General features: G+C 42.8%; 1 protein-coding gene across 1 annotated transcript; it reads left to right on the forward strand.

Moving 5' to 3' along the window:
• Nucleotides 1–5098: 5098 nt before the first annotated feature.
• Tpd52l3 (TPD52 like 3) lies at nucleotides 5099–5797 on the forward strand. Its single transcript, XM_051147122.1, has one exon. The coding sequence runs from the start codon at nucleotides 5099–5101 to the stop codon at nucleotides 5795–5797; it is 699 nt and encodes a 232-aa protein (XP_051003079.1).
• The last annotated feature ends 11962 nt before the right edge of the window (nucleotides 5798–17759 follow it).

Here is a 17759-nt window from a genome sequence, read left to right on the forward strand (position 1 = left end):
TGTGTACCATGTGGTTACCTTTAACTGTCAAATGGACATAATCTAGAATTATCTGGGCAGAGAATCTCAACTGATGCATTGCCTAGACCAGACTGGCTTGCAGCCATGTCTGTGAAGGACCATCTATATTTAATTACTGTAGAAGGGCTCAGCCACTGTGGGTGATGCCATTCCTTAGGCACCATGTCCTAAGCCGTATACAAATGCTAGCTGAGCATAAGCCGGCCTGCCAGCCAGCCAGCAGCACCCTCCATGCTTCCTGCTGTACTTCTTTTGTTATGAATTGAATTTCTTGGTCAGAGGTAATGTGTGGAATATCAAGCAGACCTGACTTCAAGTTCCTGCTTTAATTCCCTTGAATGATGCATCATGACCTAGAAATTTTAAGCCCTTTCTACCACAAAGTCACTTCTGGTCAGGGTATTTGTCACAGCAACAGAAGTGAAACTAGAAAAGTGTATGATGTATATATGTGCAAGGATATATGTGTAATGTGGGTATATGGTGTGTGCATATGTGCACATTCACGTGAGTACAGATGTGCACACACCAATGCACACGTGTGGAGGTCCGAAGACAACCTTAGAGGCCAGCCTCTGCCTTCCACCTTGCATGAGACAGGGTCTCTCCTTTGCTGTTTACCATTGCGTATATCAATTTAGCTGGCCCACAGGCTCCAAGGCCTTCTCCTGACTCTGCCTCCTAACCTGCCGTAGGAACACTGAGCTCTGCTTTCACATGAGTCCTGGGAATTTGAACACAGGTCCTCATACTTGTTCAGCAAGGACTTTACTGTTCAGCCATCTCCCCAGACCCCTCATAGTATTTCTATACCTCCCTCTCAAGAGTATTAAAGGTTGAAGTAATGTGAAAATATTAACAATTCCTGGGGCATAGTCAGTAAACATTAGCTCTCTCCATTTGTTTGTTGTTTTATTGTTAAGTTGGCGTATACAATAAAGGCTTTCATTGTGGCATTTCCATACTATATATCAACATATTTTGCTCTTTTTCCATTAGCTTTCTTATTATAGCAGCATTAACAAGAAACCAATCCTCATCTGTCTTCTCTCTTACAACGCATGAGAAGAAGGAAGAAAGCCTGATCCATACTGTAGTAGATGTGTTGATGCCTGCCGTTGGCTGCCTCACTACTGTGTGTCCCCATTTTTAAAATATACATTTTGTGGCATTTCAGTATTCCAAAACTTAGACTTTCATCTTTAAAAAAAAAAATCAATGTGCAATTTAATATTGTGGGGCTGTCCTTCCAGAAACTTACAAAAATGAAAATGCGTCTTCTGCCCCAGGACTGAGGAAATGAAGTCATTGTGCATTGTCATAGCAAATGTGACAGTTTTAAGGCAAGAATGGCTAAGCTGCTAGGGACTGTAGTCCAGGGTGTGTGTGTGTGTGTGTGTGTGTGTGTGTGTGTGTGTGTGTGTGTTGGGGAGGGGGGTGTTGGGGGGAGTTATTGTTTTTCTCATTGGTTGGTTTGGCTGTGGGAGGATTGCTTGTTTTTTGTTTTGTTTTGCTTTGCTTTGTTTTGTTTTGTTTTTCTCTGCAGCAAACCCACCATAATGATCGTAACCTTTAAAAGGTTTCAAAGTTTTATTAATAACCTTTATATTCAGGTACCTGAAGCCTTAGATACAAAGAAGCCAGACTGCTTTGGCCCCAATTTGCTGGCTCTAACCCCTCCATGCCAAACTTCGGGATTTCAGCATACAGGCACGCGCGCGCGCACACACCCTTACTTTGAATCTCCTCCTAGTTCCTTCTGGGAGTCCTCTTTGCTCAGGATTAACACTTCCATGTGTTTCTGTTCTCTTCTCTAGGCAGACAAACACCCTGTACCCAGCCACTTAAAAGAAAGACCCCTGCTGCCACTCTGAACCCTGCCCTGACAGAACGCAGCCTCCTAGTACTCAAGATCTGCACAGCCTGTAGATAAACTTTCCTTTTCACTAAGGAGACATACCGACAGAAACATGCCACTAGCTCCTTTCAGTGCCTCTGGTCCGCTGCAGGCGTTGCAGCAGTGTGACATGCCATTCAAGCAGAGTATAGGGTAGAGAAAGGGGAAGCCTGGTGGCACTCAGAGAAAGAATAAGCAGGCTACCAAGATGAGACTTGACAGCCTGTGACCATATAGTGGGGGAGGAGTTCCCCTCGGTCATAGACCTAGGGGAGGGGAATAGGGTGAAAGCAGGAAGGAGGGAGGAATGGGAGGATACAAGTGATGGGATAAGAATTGAGATGTGATATGAATAAATTAATAAAATAAAAAAATTTTAAAGGGTAATGAGGACCCAGTGGCAACATCAACCAAGTCCAGCCCCCTGCTCCCTTCTAAGTTGCTAGATCTTAAGTAGAGAACCATGTCGAGCTCATGTGTCCCTTGGCAGGGGCAGACACCTATGTCTACCTGCATGTAATAAACCAAGTCTTTTCTGACTCACAGGCCAGCTGTACCCACGTTCTTCTTACACTGCCCCTACAGCTTATTTCCCACAGTGCTATTCTTCCCCAGTATGTAAAGAGAAAACTTGTCAAAACGTCTGGATGGGCAGGCTCTCTAGTGGAGGTACTGCTTTGCATTAGTATTCAAGAATTTTTATTAATAAAATATACAGGTTTCTACACATAACTGAAATTTTTTACTTAAAATTTCATTTACATTTTACATTTGGAAGGACTTTTATAAACCCATCACTCTTACTAGATAAATGTTTCAAAGCTTGGTCTTTATTAAATGTAGATCATTAACAGCATTAGTTTTATTATAAACAAGAGAAAGAAAACCCACCAGTTCCTGGGTTGATTTTGTTGTTGTTGTCTAAATAGATTCAAAAAGCTTTCAGTTTCTGATGAGCAGTTTGTCATTTTGTATCACATAGGTTATCTCATTATTTGGTATTTTTACATCTTAAAAGAATAGCTCTTGCAAACAACTGACTAGGATCCCTGTAAATTAAATGAAATTTCATTAATAGATCTATTTTAAAATATACTTATATTTTAACATGGTTAAATATAACCCCAATAAAATAGTCTAGTGAAATGTTCCCTTGTGCCACTTATTTATCTAGATTTAGATAAATAAGGTGAGAACGCTGACAACTAGGAACGCTCCTTTGAGATGCCTTGTCTTGATTTGAGATCTGAGAAACCAAGTGTTACAAATAAGCCAACTCAGGGCTGGGTGTGGTGGCGCACGCCTTTAATCCCAGTCCTCTGGAGACAGAGGCAGGCAGATCGCTGTGAGTTCAAAGCCAGCCTGGTCCACAATGTGAGTCCAGGATAGCCAAGGCTACCCAGAGAAACCCTGTCTCAAAAAAACAAAAAACAAAACCAACCAACAAACAAACAAAAACAAAACAAAACAAAAAGGCCAACTTAGTTTTGCTGGGAGAAAAAAAAAAATACTGCCTCAAATGAACTCAAAGCTAAGAAAGAATTCATATTTTAATTGAAAAGTGTAGAAACATACATACAAGAAAATGGACAGCAACTTTCGTGGTCCAAACAATCCAAAGAAGGAATATCAAGTGCAAATTCAGACGCAGTAATTTGAAATATCAATTATGAATGATGAATGTATGGTTCACATTAGCTACTTCATCCAGGAGGGATTTCTTTTTTTAACTTTTAATTATCAGTTGTGAAAGGGTTGTTGAGTATAAACCTAAGAGACGGCTGAGGTTGGCTTGGAAGCAGACACACAGGCATGAGTATAGCCAACTCCTGAAGCGTGTGGAGGGTTGTATTATGTTCCACAATGTAAAGCTTGTAAAGACCACTAGAATATCCAAGGTCACTAGATCTAAGACTTCATCAAGACAGTCCCTGGGGCTAGGCAACCAGACAAGGAGCTAAGTGACACTTGACACATGTCCTTCCTGGATTAGCATCCTGAATCCCCTGTCTATGAGTTACAAACTCTGGGTGAATTAAGGGAAGTAGCGGGTTGCCCTCTCAGACTCCATTTCATTGGCTCCGGTTTTCTGGGCAGACCAGTTCTGGCAAACTGGCAACCATCAATGTGGGCAAACATGCTTTCAGAAATAGGAAAAGATGCAGGTAGGGGAAAGAAAGTGCAAGTTCAGTATTAAAAATCCAGTAGTAATTCCTCAAGGTACAACAGTCTTAGATTTCAATGAGTTTGACTCTAAAACAAAGCAAAATCCAAACTAAAGCAACGAACCAACCAAATAAACAAACAACACACTCTCGTTCAAAATAAATCAATTGTGATCCCCAGAACTTGCCCGAGAAAAGGAGGGAAATTACTCCAATGAGTTGTCCTCAGAACTCCATATAATTATATTTAACATTATAATATACTAACATATCTGTAAGATATAATAAATCTATATATTACATAAATATATGAGTATATGGGTGTGGGTGTGAATATATGTGCCTGTGTGTATAAAAAATAATAAGCTATTTTTTATTATTAGAACTGAAAAATAAACTTGAGACTTGGGAAAAAAAAAAAATAAGTCAATTGTGGCTGCCCAGATTTATTTTCCTAATACTGCTTCGTAGCCTTCTGGCTTAAAAAAAAAGTACTTGGTACTTTTAAGTCTATCTTAACAATTCTTGTAATTTCTTGGGGCCCCTTGGGAAGCCTGGGCCAGGAAGATTGTGGGCGGGGGTGTCCCAAGCCTGGGAGTTTTGAGCTTCAAAACCTATCCTAAGTATTTGCTTATCTTACGTTCTGGATTGTCTCTAAAATTTCTGTTGCGTATTCATCTCCAATGGCTTAAAAACCACCTGTGTAGTAGAAAAGAGGCACCACACAATTTGGTATGACCACCTGGCCTACGTCACTACTGCTAGAGAAGAAGAGATGTACCCCAATAATAATCTGGGGTCTGCTCACCTCACAAGGTCCTTGTGATGCAGAAACAATCCCCTGAAACAACGGCCACAGAGGAGCCGGAAACCGAGAGATACGGACGACCACCAGCCATTCAGGCCGGAAGTCCCGCCTCTAAGGCCTCCACCTGGCCTACAGCCAACCCTTTCCCTCTGGAAGCCGACCCTATCTCTAACCGGTCTCGGCCGGTTGAATTTTTCTGTCCAAGATATGGACCTGTCTCACCTGGAGTCCAGCCTCACTGGCCAGAATTCGGAGCCTGCCGGCCTCGGCTGCAGCTCCACCAACCCCAACTGTTTCTCCACAAACCAAGGACCAGACTCTCTTTACCAAGAACTGGACCTGGATTCCCTGGATGAAGATCTTTCCCTGTCTATTGTAGAGGCCACGACAGAGACCCCGGCATCCACACACGAATCCCACGCAGCTTCAGAACCAGAGCTGACGGAGGCTGAGCAAATGGAGCTCAAAACTGAGCTCACTAAACTAGAGGAAGAGATCTCCACCTTACGTGACGTGCTAGCAACCAAGGAGAAGCGGTGCAGCGAACTCAGGAGGAAGTTAGGCTGCGCGGCCTTGGTGGGACTGAGGCACAACCTTTCCAAGAGCTGGCATGAAGTTCAGGCCTCCAACACCTACATGAGGCAGAAGACGTCAACTGCCCTGTCCTTGGTGGGCTCTGCCATCTGCAGGAAACTTGAAGACATGAAGAAGTCGTCCACCTTCAGATCTCTTGAAGGACTGATGGGGACCGTCAAGTCAAGAGTTGCAGGCGGCAGGGAGCTTGGCAGTGGCCTTCTTTCTTCACCAGCGAGTGGCAATGATCCGCAGTCGCTTCCGGGGAGTGGATTTGAAACTGTTCCAGAACTTGGCGATCAACTGCTTGCTTCCGTCCTGAAGCCACAGTAAGCCGTTTGTGTGTTAGCCTTGCTTGGCTGCCAAACCAATACAGAGTCTCTCTTCCCTCATCACACTTGCCAGACGAAGCCCGGCAACCAACCAACAGTGGTAAAGCTATTATGTATTATAATTCTGGATGTGGGCACAGTCCAGTTTTGATAAAGGGATTCCCATTTCTACATAGATATTTGCAGCTCTTAAAAGAGAGAGAAGGGAAAGTTTTGTACTAGTTATTAACAGTAAAGTTTGTAGATGAAACACATTTGCTATGCTAAGCTTTTCTGAGGTGACTTTTCATGGACACAATAAATGGCTCCGCAGGAGCCTTAGACCACATCCCAAACTGCAGAGCCATTGACCACATCCCAAACTCTTAAGAAGATTAGTCGGTTGGGACCAAAGAGATTTCTATCTGGCATTGGGGAAAGGTGTGAATAACCTGGCCACACATTTTCCCACCACTTGACTTACAGCCTTTATGTTATTGCATTGTTTGGGATGCAGCCCAACCCCTCACACATGCAGTACAGATTCTCTACTGCTGGGCTCCATCCCTGGCCTCACAGCTTTTCTTTTTAAAACGCAGGCAAGAAAACTGTCCATCTTAAGGCCACCAGAAAGGAGGAGAAAACACGAGCCACCGATTGTTTCTCTAAAACTATACATTTTATAAAACTTTGAATTTGTTGTTGTTGTTGTTGTTTTGTTCTGTGTTTGTGTTTTGATATTTCAAAGTGGCCAATTCAGCAAATCAGTTTAGGTTTAATTCAGGAGATTGCTATTTTGGACTCAAAGGGGGAAAAGGCGAATTTGCATCGCCTGTGTTTTTGCTCTCTTTGCATGTTAAAGTTGGGATTCAGTTTAATTCTTATGGGAGCATGTCTCCTGCCACCAGTTGCATCTTTTTCTGCTGCAATTGCCAATTAGTGACCACCTTCAGCCAAGGGACACGAGGGACACCACGTAGCCATAAGTCTCCCCTCCCCTGCACTTTAAACATGCTGAAAGGAACGCCAGTGCCTGTATTGCTGTTTGTTATGCCTCTGAGCTGGCCTAACTGAACGTGCATCACCATTCAGCTTGATTCTAAGCCTGCCCGGTTTTCAACCTCAACTCAGAAGGAAGAACTCAGACATCACCTCCGCGCCCTCTGCAAAGGTCAATAGGAACCTGCAAGGAATTTGGTTTGTGTTTGTTCAAACTTTCTTATATCTGATTTTCACAGAAACTGTTTTGGTTTTGTTCTATGCTTGTGTTTTGTTTCTTGTTTACCTATTTCAAAATGCCCGTCCCAACAGCTTACTTCTTTCCTCCCACCACACTGTCTGAATTGGGAGTTTGTGTAGCCTCGAATCGCAGCAGTCCACATTTGCTTGGGTACATTTCAATAACCTACCATTGCCCTGCAAATTATCCCTGCAGTCCAAGCACCTGGTCCTATTTGACTGTTTCTTGAAGATTCCTCTCACATCCCTTTTGTTGGAAATTCAATACTGCTGTTAGTGTTGAAGCTCTTGGTAAAACTGTAAAGGCATTGATAAATCCCAACCTTCCACAGTGTCCCAGAGGCCACATTTTGCTTGAATTAAAACAAGATGTACAAATCTTTTGCATGTTTACTTCTTGATTTATTATAATTATCAACTGAGATAGTTCTCTGTGCTGGAGAAAAAAAAAAGACAAATCAACAACCAGAAAAGAAGTTGGCCAATCGAGACCTGTTTGTTAGAAAGGCTTGCGTGTGTGTATGATCTCACTGATAATGTGGACCAAGCCTCAAATAGATTCTCTCTTATTTAATAACTCATAAGAATGATAGGAAATTCTTTGAGATGGGGAGGGTTCACTGTATAATAACCCAGCCTTTCCTCAAACTTGTGATCCACCTGCCTCAGACTTCTGAGTGCTAGGATTACAGGCATATACCACTGTGCCTGAAAATCTTCAATAAATTCTCAGTCCCGTGAGGATGGTAAGGCACATTTCTGATTTTGTTGATCAGTCATTATCCTACAATGTCTAAGTTAAAGTAAACATTCAATAAATTCTTATTAAATTAATAGAAAAATAATACACATTTAGATATCAAACCTTGTCCAAGAGATTATTAACAATTAGCTGGCTGATGGGATCTTCCCACTTTTAAGTGAAAATAATCTTTATTTGAGCTATTTTAGGTATTTAAAGACAAACAGGCCTTTTCTGTGTATTAGGAGCTGTGCCAGGCAATAAAGGCACAGAGGTTAAGTAGACGTGACCTACATACATTAGAAACACTCAGATTCTTGAGCCATTGGACTGGGATCATTGTTATTATACTGTGATAAGTGCCTAAATAGAGATGTGTGCTACAGACAAAGGAAGTCCTCTGGAAGGCTATGTTCAATACTGTCTTGGAAGCTAAGTAAAGACTATAGAGAAGCAACCATGATGGCCAGTGTACTTGGGAGTCTGAGGCAGGGGATAAAGAACGTGAAGCTAGCTTCGACCGTGTCTGGGAGGCCATGTCTGGAGGGAAATAAACAACCTTCATAGAAGCATAGAATCTTAAAAAGATGAGATATTTGCCAGACAGGCACAAGTAGAGTACTCATATTGATGTGCAGAAGAACTGAGTCATGAAAGAATGCACCAGAGGACGTATTCCAGGGAACACCTGTTAGTCATTGAGGCCCGGAAGGGAATGGGATGGGGAGGGGTGGGGGTGGGGGGGAGGGGGAAGGGGAGGGAGAAGCGGGCACAAAATCATCTGGCACCAGCTTCAGGCACTAATGCTTAGCCCTGGAGGAAACAAGGAGGGGTTGGAGCACTTCAATTAAAAGGGAACAATCACCAGCGAAGTAGATTGAGAAATATTTAAAAAATAAAATCCCTCAGGCTGAGGAACCGCCATCCTGGGACAGATGAGTGAATAAATGTACAAGTTAGTAAGAATGTATAACAGTGAACTAGAAATGGCATGTTAAATTTGCTTTTATTGTTTCAAATGGATTTCAGCCTAGCAGTAGCAATGGCATGGGGGAGGGTGGCATCAGAGAAAATGCCTTCACCAACATGGCTTTGGCTTTCTTTCCATTTCTGTTTTTCCCCACCTGCTTCTACAACACATGCTGGGTCCCCTCAGTTCTTTGTCTCATGTGCCTTCATAGTCACCTCTTAGGCCTTTGGATTTTGTAGCTTAACTTAAATCTATTTCACCTAAGTTGATAAGTTTAAGAGGCAATTCGTGACAATCCCTAGAATATATGTACACTCAACGATACCCATTGCCAAGTTGGCTCAACCCTGAAAAGCACTGGCTGCAGAATACTGAAGAAAATTCTCCAAGACTTTTCTTTTTCTGGGCCTGCATCACCCGTATACACAGAAGTAAATTCAATTAGAAGGTAGCCTAAACAGCCACGCTGTCCCCACTTCATGTGTTGACATTCTAACTGCCACAATGATGGTCCTGGGAGCTGTGACCTATAGGGAAGTAATTAATTCATGGATATTTTTATAAGTGGGCTCAAGGATACATACATATTTGCCCTTTCCACTGTGAGAAAACACAGTGAAAAGGAACCATCTATTCATTAAGAAACAGTGGATCCTCTGCCTCAGTCTTGGATTTCTTGATTTCCAAGACGATGAGAAATATGTTTCTGTTATTTATAAGCCAGTTTGCAGTGTTCTGCTATAGCAGTTTGAATGCTCTGAGACACGTTCTGTCTCATAGGTACCATGCTCCAGGACGATGACAGAGATGGGTGCCCTGCCCTGTTTAATACCCCAGATGTCATGTTGCCTAAGCAACAACAGGGAGATGCAACAACATTGGCTGCCCATTTCCTCATGTGCATATTTGTGGTTAGAAGTAACAACCAACAATCAAAGTACGGGTGTTCACTGTTTGGAAGACAGCATCCCTTCTGCCAAACCCAGGTCCTTCAAGAGTGTAGTTCAGTAGTGGGTATGTTGACAAGCATTGTCAAGGTCCTAGACTTGATCATCAGTACCACAAAGGGAAAGAAAGGAAGGAAAGAATGGTTGAAGTAAAGAAAAATTAAAAACAAAATTAGCAGAAATACTTTAAAATTTGCATATAGATAAGAGTACCAATGATTGCATGTCTAGCAAGAAGGCCTTAAGTGTACACGTTAAGCTGATTAGCAGGATAGACTACAAGAAGAAAAAGAAAAGACAGTGTCAACGACCACAAAAGGGTGCACACACACGCACGCACACACATGCATGCACACGTGTGCACACACTGAATAAGAGTGAAGGATCTGATTTCCAGAGCTGCCAAAATATTTCAAATGGTTACTTTTCAACAACAACTAAATAATAATAACTTCAAGCCATAGGTTTATGAAGAAATAAGTCTCCATAATTCATTCAAAGAATGAGCCAAACCAGAAGAAACTTCCAGCCGGGCATGGTGGTGCACTTCTTTAATCCCAGCACTCGGGAGGCAGAAGCAGGCAGATCACATCACTGTGAGTTCGAGGCCAGCCTGATTTACAAAGCGAGTCCAGGACAACCAAGGCTACACAGATAAACCTTGTCTCAAAAAAACAAAAACAAAAACAAAAAAGAAAGAAAGAAAGAAACTCCCTGAAAAAACCTAGTGGAGACATACTACATAAGTACTTTTGAGACAGTTTTTCAGGATGTTCAAGGAAGTAAAGGGGGGTTGGGGGAAAGTCACACGAACACAATGTAAGAAACCATAGGAATAGGGACAAAGCTGTAGAAAACCTAAAAAAACAAATCTGGAGCTGAAATGTACTGCAAACAGTGAAAATGCATTGCAGATATTCAAAGGAAGATCTGCCATGGGGGTAGGGGGAAATCAATGAATCCGAAGAATGAAATTAAGTATCACTGAGTCCAAAGGAAAGTAAACAGAGCCTAAGGGGGCGGGGGTGTCATATACATAAACCAATATGGAATATGGGAATTCCAGAAGAAGGAAAAGGAACAAGAGGAGGAAATTCAATGTAGAGGCAAAAAAATCTTCAACAAAATACTTGAAAAAAATTCTAGAGACTATGAAAAGATTGAACACTATGATCAAGTCAGTATTATGTTCCAGGGATTCAAAAAATGTTCAACATAAAAATAATAAGCATGAAACAGCATGTAAACAGAATCAAGCATAAGACTACAAATCATCTCAATTGATGCAGGAAAAAATAAAAACATTAAAAAGACCAGAAAGGGATGGGCAGAGGAAGATAACAGTCAAATACTAATGAAAAACACGAATGAAAAATGAAACATCAAAGTAGATGAGTTCAAAAAAGTTCCCCCAAAACATGTTATCCTCAAACTTTTCAAAACACAAAGCACAGAATGTTTAGAACAGTACGTGGGCAGCTCTTCACCTCCAGGGGATAAAAATAAAACCATTCGATTTCTAATCAGAAACTCTGGACGTCATAAAGCCTCTGTTTTAAAGTGAACATCAAGGGCTGAGGCGATGGCTCAAAAGGTAACAGTGCTTGCTGTCAAGCCTCATGACCTACATTCTAAGAACCCACATGGGGGAAGGAGAGAAGCCCCGCCCACAAGTTGACCTTTGACCTCCACATGCTTGCCACAACCCTCATTTACCTACACGCATATACGTAAACACAAAATAAATAGATGTAGTTTTAAAAACACCACAAACTCCCAACAAAGAAAAATTCAAGACACAGTGGCTCCATTGGTGAATTCTACCAAGCACTGAAAGAATAAATGGCAACTTATTTTAAAAATTTTTCCAAAAACAATTTAAGAGGAGGGAAGAGGCCTCAACTAACCTCCTTGGATGAGTGTAATCTTGCTAACAAATCCAAAGACATGACAAGAAAAGAAAATTGCTGTCCAATACCCCTGTTGACATTGATGCAAATATCCTCAACAAAACTGTGGTAACATGGATTAAATAGAATACTAAAGGATTATGTTCTGTGTTCCAGTGGGATTTATGTCTGACTTACAGAGGTGGCTCGATACGTAAAACTGCCAACGATCACCTCAATGCAAAACAAATTTTTTTAAAAATTGCATGTGACAAAATTCAGTACCTTTCATACTAAAGAAAAACCAAACAAACAAAAAAGAAAACTTAAGAAATTATGAATACAATCACATTACTAGACAGAGTAAACCCATATTTGAAAAAGCAACATCAGTAACGTGGAGGAGCACACACTTTTCCTTGAAGCCTGAAGCAGAAATGAGAAAGTTACGGAGCCTCATAGGCCGGCTCACCTGTTCACTACCCCTGAGAGAGGGGGACGGGGGAGCTGTAGTCTGTGCCGAGAATGTGACAGCGCCATAACAAATATCATTTCAACAACAGCCCAAGGTAACAAGATCCAAACTAACGAGGCACACATACACATACACATAGTTTCTGTACACACATAAGAGCCCGAAGGCAGAGGAAGGAGGTCCGACCTACCCTATATATAGCTGACTGGTAAGTACTGCAGCTTTAACTTTTGCCTTCTTCACTTGAGGGGGCGCCCTCAGGATGTTTAAGGCCTCTTTCCATTCTGGCACTCTCTTGTTCTTCTCAGACAGGCCTGGCGGTGGACAGGGCTTGATAACTAAGAAATCTACCTCCCTCTTAGGCCTTGAGAACCCTAGAAGAGCATTCCAGGGCTTTCCCCACCTCCCATCACCAGCATCATCTCAGTGAGCTCAACCCACTGTCTATCTCATTGTCTGCCACTTGAATTTTCCCCAGTGCCTCTTGTCTCTTTTGGGGGTGTGGTTTTGAGGATTGGGGTGGGGAAAGGTCTCATCATGTAGCCCTGGGGGGGGCGGGGGAGGGAGGCTTGAACTCACAGAGTTCCACGTGCACCTGTCCCCTGAGCATCGGGACTAAAGGCACCACAGCAGGCTTTTGATGGCAAATTGACTGTGGATGATGCCACACAGATTCCTTTAAGTTCTTTCCATAGAAGTTGCAGAGCAGCTGGCCCCCGGCCTGCAGTTCCTGGCCCCGCAGGAGGGGGTTTGGAGCAAAGGAGACAACCTGTAACCTTTTTCTTCTGGCCACTGTCTGAGCTCAGCTTCTCTGCACTAGGGAAGGCTATGATACATGAACTCCTGTCTTCTCCAGCACCACTCCCGCCCCTTTCTCCTTTTGGACATGGTCTTACCCCAAACCTTTCTCTAGTGGCCAACAGATCTCAAAGAAATATCTGTGAGAGCCTAAAACTAGGTTTCCCCTGAAGTGTGGACCAGGCAAGCACGAGTTAAGGAGAAAAGTTACCGTTAGCTAGGGCTGACTTTAGTCTGTAAATTCTACTTGCAATATGATGGACTGGCACCTTAACGTCCTAGAGTATGGAGAAAATAATACATTCGCCTTCAAAGGCAGGATGAGTGAATACGAAGAAGGAGTTTCTAAAACTGAACAAGGAAAAAAAAAATATGTTGTAGTGTCTCACAGTGCTTCTCAGTCCAGGCCTAAGCTCTGAGAGCATTCACTCCCATGTGTCATCACTGTCTTTCCAGTTATTAGTTTGTGGGGGGACTGAGGATGTGACATGCATGACATATGCTCAAGGAAGATAGGGAAATTAAGTGTCTCTCATATGTAGCATCGTTGGCTGGATCCCTTGAATGCATGTCTCTGCTAAAATGCTATTCATTTGGGTGGCTGGTGCTTTAGTTGAGTTGCGAATCTGCTGGAGTACAAAAGGGTACACATAGCTAGCAACCAAGTGGAATTTGGTTGAAAATAAGATGCTATAATCTAGCCATCCCAATATGGGTCCAGATGGTGAAACTCTCAGGTAAAAGAAGATGCATTTATTTTGTTGTTTAGCACAAGGCACGAGGAAAGTTTGATTGTCCTTTTGGCTTGAGAATTTTGTCATGCTACCTTTTTTATCATCCTACAGATCGGGAAACATGTTCCCAGCCTTCTGGAAAAATCTTTTTTTCCCCTAGGCATAGTAGCCCACACCTTGTTGTTGTTGTTTCAAGACAGGGTTTCTCTGTGAAGTCTTGGCTGTCCTGGACTTGTTTTGTAGACCAGGCTAGCCTCGAACTCACAAGATCCACCTGCCTCTGCCTCCCAAGTGTTGGGATTAAAGTTGTGCACCACCATGCCCAGCTTCGAGGCCAGCCTTGTCTACAAAGTGAGTCTAGGACAGCCAAGGCTACACAGGGAGACCCTGTCTCAAGACAAAACAAAACAAAACAGGCTTTGATTTGGTTTGGTTTTTCAAGACAGGTTTTTGTTATGTAGCCTAGGCTGTCTTCAAACTCATTATTTGCCTGCCTCAGCCTCCTAAGGGTTACAATCACTAAGATACCTGCCAACAAGGAAGTATGATGTTAGTTTATTTGGGCTTTTTGACCACAAAAAACTATTAAAATGTTATCTAATAAAACCACACGATTTAAGTAAGCGTAGTGTCTCATGTCAGTAAGTTCAGCACTCAGGAGGGAGACAGGAGGACCATGATGACTTGGAAGACAGTGAGCTACAGTATGAAACACTATCTCAAAATGGCTGGAAAGACAGCTCAGTTGTTAGAAGTGTTTGCCGCTCTTGCTGAGGATGGGAGTTCGGTTCCTAGCACCACATCAGGTGGATCCAAAGTGCAGCATTGCATTCGGTGGCTAGCCCATTCCCACCCTGTGTTACCCGTGTCTGTCATCTTCTCATTTCGGAAGCTGCTAACCTGCACCCCCTGTATACTCAGGTAATCAATTTTATTCCTTCTCAAGTCTCTGATGGGGCTGAAGGCAAGATACTTTAGTCTTACAATTAAGCTTAGTTGTTTAGGGGTTAAGATGTTTTTAGGTCTGGATAGCTGTTTTAAGTTGATATTGACAAGATATGATAGATACTGATTTACATTCGGAATTTTAGACACACCAAGATAGGAAAGATGTTTTCTTCAAGGCTGCCAAATACAAATAGCCAAAACACTAAAAATGTAACATTTATATAATTCCTAATTGTTTCATGGTTCTTCTTGTATTAGGTAGTTTATCTTAAATATGTGTAATAATATAAATGTAAATGTAAAAAATAAAATATTTAATTAAAAAAAAAAAAGCTCACTGCTCACTGGAAAAGCAACTGCCCCTTCTGAGCCAGTAGGCTGCTACAGGCCCAGAGTGGGCAGAGGCCAGGGATGCAGACTCAGCTCAGCAACGCATATGGGCCAGGGACAGGTGCATGGCAACCTGAAGGGCACCTACTGCTGCACGAACAGGCAAACAGTGGGTACAGCCACAGTTGGGTGGTAGACAGAGCACATGGGCTACAGGCAAAAAGGGCAGAATAGGTCCCTACACAGAGGCTGCAGTTTTTCCAGTCGGGGGCAGAGTCAGCTGCCGCCACCACCAGGTGCTAAGCAGGACAGCTCAGAAGGCGCTCCAGGGATAGGGCGCAGAAGAACTCCAAACACGGACTGTTAGCAATTAGGCAGCAGTACAAGCCATCCCAGAGGCCCTGAGGACCATGAGACCACCCTCAAATACGTCGGTGTCATCAGAAGCAGGTAACCACCACCAGGAGCATATAACCACTAGGATCCAGGTCCCCCTAAGTTACCTATGCACTTTCTGCGCATGCGCCGGATCATTTATAAAGGGGCCTCTCCTCTCCCTCCCTCCCTGCCTGCCTGCCTGCCTGCCTCCCTCCCTCCCTCCCTCCCTCCTTCCTTTCCTCTCCTCCCCACTCCTCTCTTTCTTGGGTCTCCTCAGAAACGACCACTGTATACCCCTCCCAATAAAGCCTCCTACATGGGTCTGCCGCGTGGGGTGATTTGTGCATCTATTGACTGAAAAGCTAAAGAGCCAAGCACAGCCGATCAGATAAGTACGTTTGGAGTTGTGTTTAAGTGCTAAAGAAAGAAAAGAAACTGGGTATAGACAGACATATAAAAATAATTTGGAAATAATAAAGTCTTTAAAGCGAGAGTTAAATGATATAAGAAAGAACAAGCCACATAAGAATGAGAGTTTAGAGAAAATTAAATCCAGAAAAGGATATGAGATTAGAAAGCAGTAAAAGAGAAATAAGTAAATGCACATACAACATAAAGTCTCTAAAAGAAAGAAAAGGAGAAATAATGTTTTGAAAGACGCGTAGATGCTAAAGAAAGTAAAGAAACTGAACATAGACTGTGATCTACGCATACTATTTATCTATTTTATTGGGGCTCCTTATGCCTCTACCTCCCTTCTACACCCCAGTCACTTCCAACACCCCAACACCAGGTAGGAGAGAGAAGGTTAGCAGGGAGAAGGGGTGTAGTTCTCTTTAGCTCCTTCCTGCTGGTTAGGGTGGTCAGATTCCTTGGGGCAAGTCCAGTCTTCCTAGTCAGAACATGTCTGATTCTCGTCAAACCACGTAACAGCAAGCAGAGCAGTGGGGGGGGAGGGGGGGGGAGAGGAGGGAGGGACAACACATGCCGCAGCCTTCTTTCTCAGAGTCCCCCGAATTAAACTGTCTGCAGTTGGCAAAGATCATGCCCCTCTAAGAGCCCGCACAAGGCAAATAATTTGTTGTCATGGACAATCTAAAGCAGCGTGGGATTAAAACAAAAACATGTTTATATAACATAACTGAGTTTTTAAAGGTGCCAAAACTTCCACTACATTTCCCCCTTTTAGTAAAAAAATAAAATAAAATATTGGGTTTTTTTCTCTAATATCAATAAGACTTCTTGTTTCTTTCTTTGTTTCTTTCTTTTATTAATTATACAGTGTTTTGCCTGCATGCCAGAAGAGGGCACCAGATCTCATTGTAGATGGTTGTGAGCCACCATATGGTTGTCGAAAATTGAACTCAGGACCTTTAGAAGAGCAGGCAGTGCTCTTAACTACTGAGCCATCTCCCCCGCCCTAACTTCTTGTTTCTTAAAAGGAGACTATCAACAAACCAAACACTTTTCAAATCAGTGGGTTTTTTGTTTTTGTTTTTTTCTATAACCTGATAACAAGCTGCTCTTGTCTGGAATGACTTGTTGACTTGTACTTTTGCTGTTGAGCTTTGAGCTAGGACTCCAAAGCTGCCTCCTAACAGCAAGAGGTTACCTCATATGTCCCTTGGACCTGCATTCACTAGTCCAGTGATGCCCTTTACCACAGCGCCTACAAAACCCAAGAAGCACTCTGACAAAGAGCTCAGTGCTGCCAGAAATGGCCCGCTCATATCTCTGGACTTACTGTACTTCTCAGAGTTAATGCACTGGCCATTTCAACTCTGAGGTTTTTAGAGGCTTAGTCACAATTTCTTTTCAAATGACCCAATTTACCGCAATTGAAGCAGTGAGCATTTTGACATCAAAGGGTTTTGGGGGGCTACTGGGAAAGGGAATAGTGGTAATCTTGTAACCCAAGGCTGCTGCTACTCTGGCAGCTCAGTGTGCTCAAGACTAACCCTTTCTCTTAAAACAGGCTGTTTCTCTTTAGCCATTTTGCCCTGTATGTCCTTCTTTCTGTTCCTCTGGGCTCCCCAGATCCTGAAAGTGTGTGGAGCAGGGCAGAGTGGCAATTGTGGGGACTCTCCCTCTCTCAGAGTCAGATCTGAATCCCTTTGTTCTCCCTTTTCCAGGGGCACTATCTATTCCCTTCCCAAGCGCTTCCATCTTTTTAAAAAAAGATTTATTTATTATCATATATTTATTATTATATATACAGTGCTCTGCCTGCACACCTGCAGGCCAGAAGAGGGCATCAGGTGACATTATAGATGATTGTGAGCCACCCTGTGGTTGCTGGAAATTGAACTCAGGACCTTTGGAGGAGCAGCCAGTGCCCTTAACCTCTGAGCCATCTCTCCAGCCCGCGCTTCCATCTTTACCCACAAACTCTCTAGTTACACAGCCAACCCTGCAATCCTTTCAAAAACTGAGAGAACTGAGTACATCTTGGTTTTCATGTGTCATCTTTGTTTGTTTGTTTGCTTGTTTCTCAGACCCCTCCATACCTCCATATTCACTGGCAACTCCTCTAA

This window comes from Acomys russatus, chromosome 5, assembly GCF_903995435.1.
Source record: "Acomys russatus chromosome 5, mAcoRus1.1, whole genome shotgun sequence".
NCBI classification, from domain to species: Eukaryota; Metazoa; Chordata; class Mammalia; order Rodentia; family Muridae; genus Acomys; species Acomys russatus.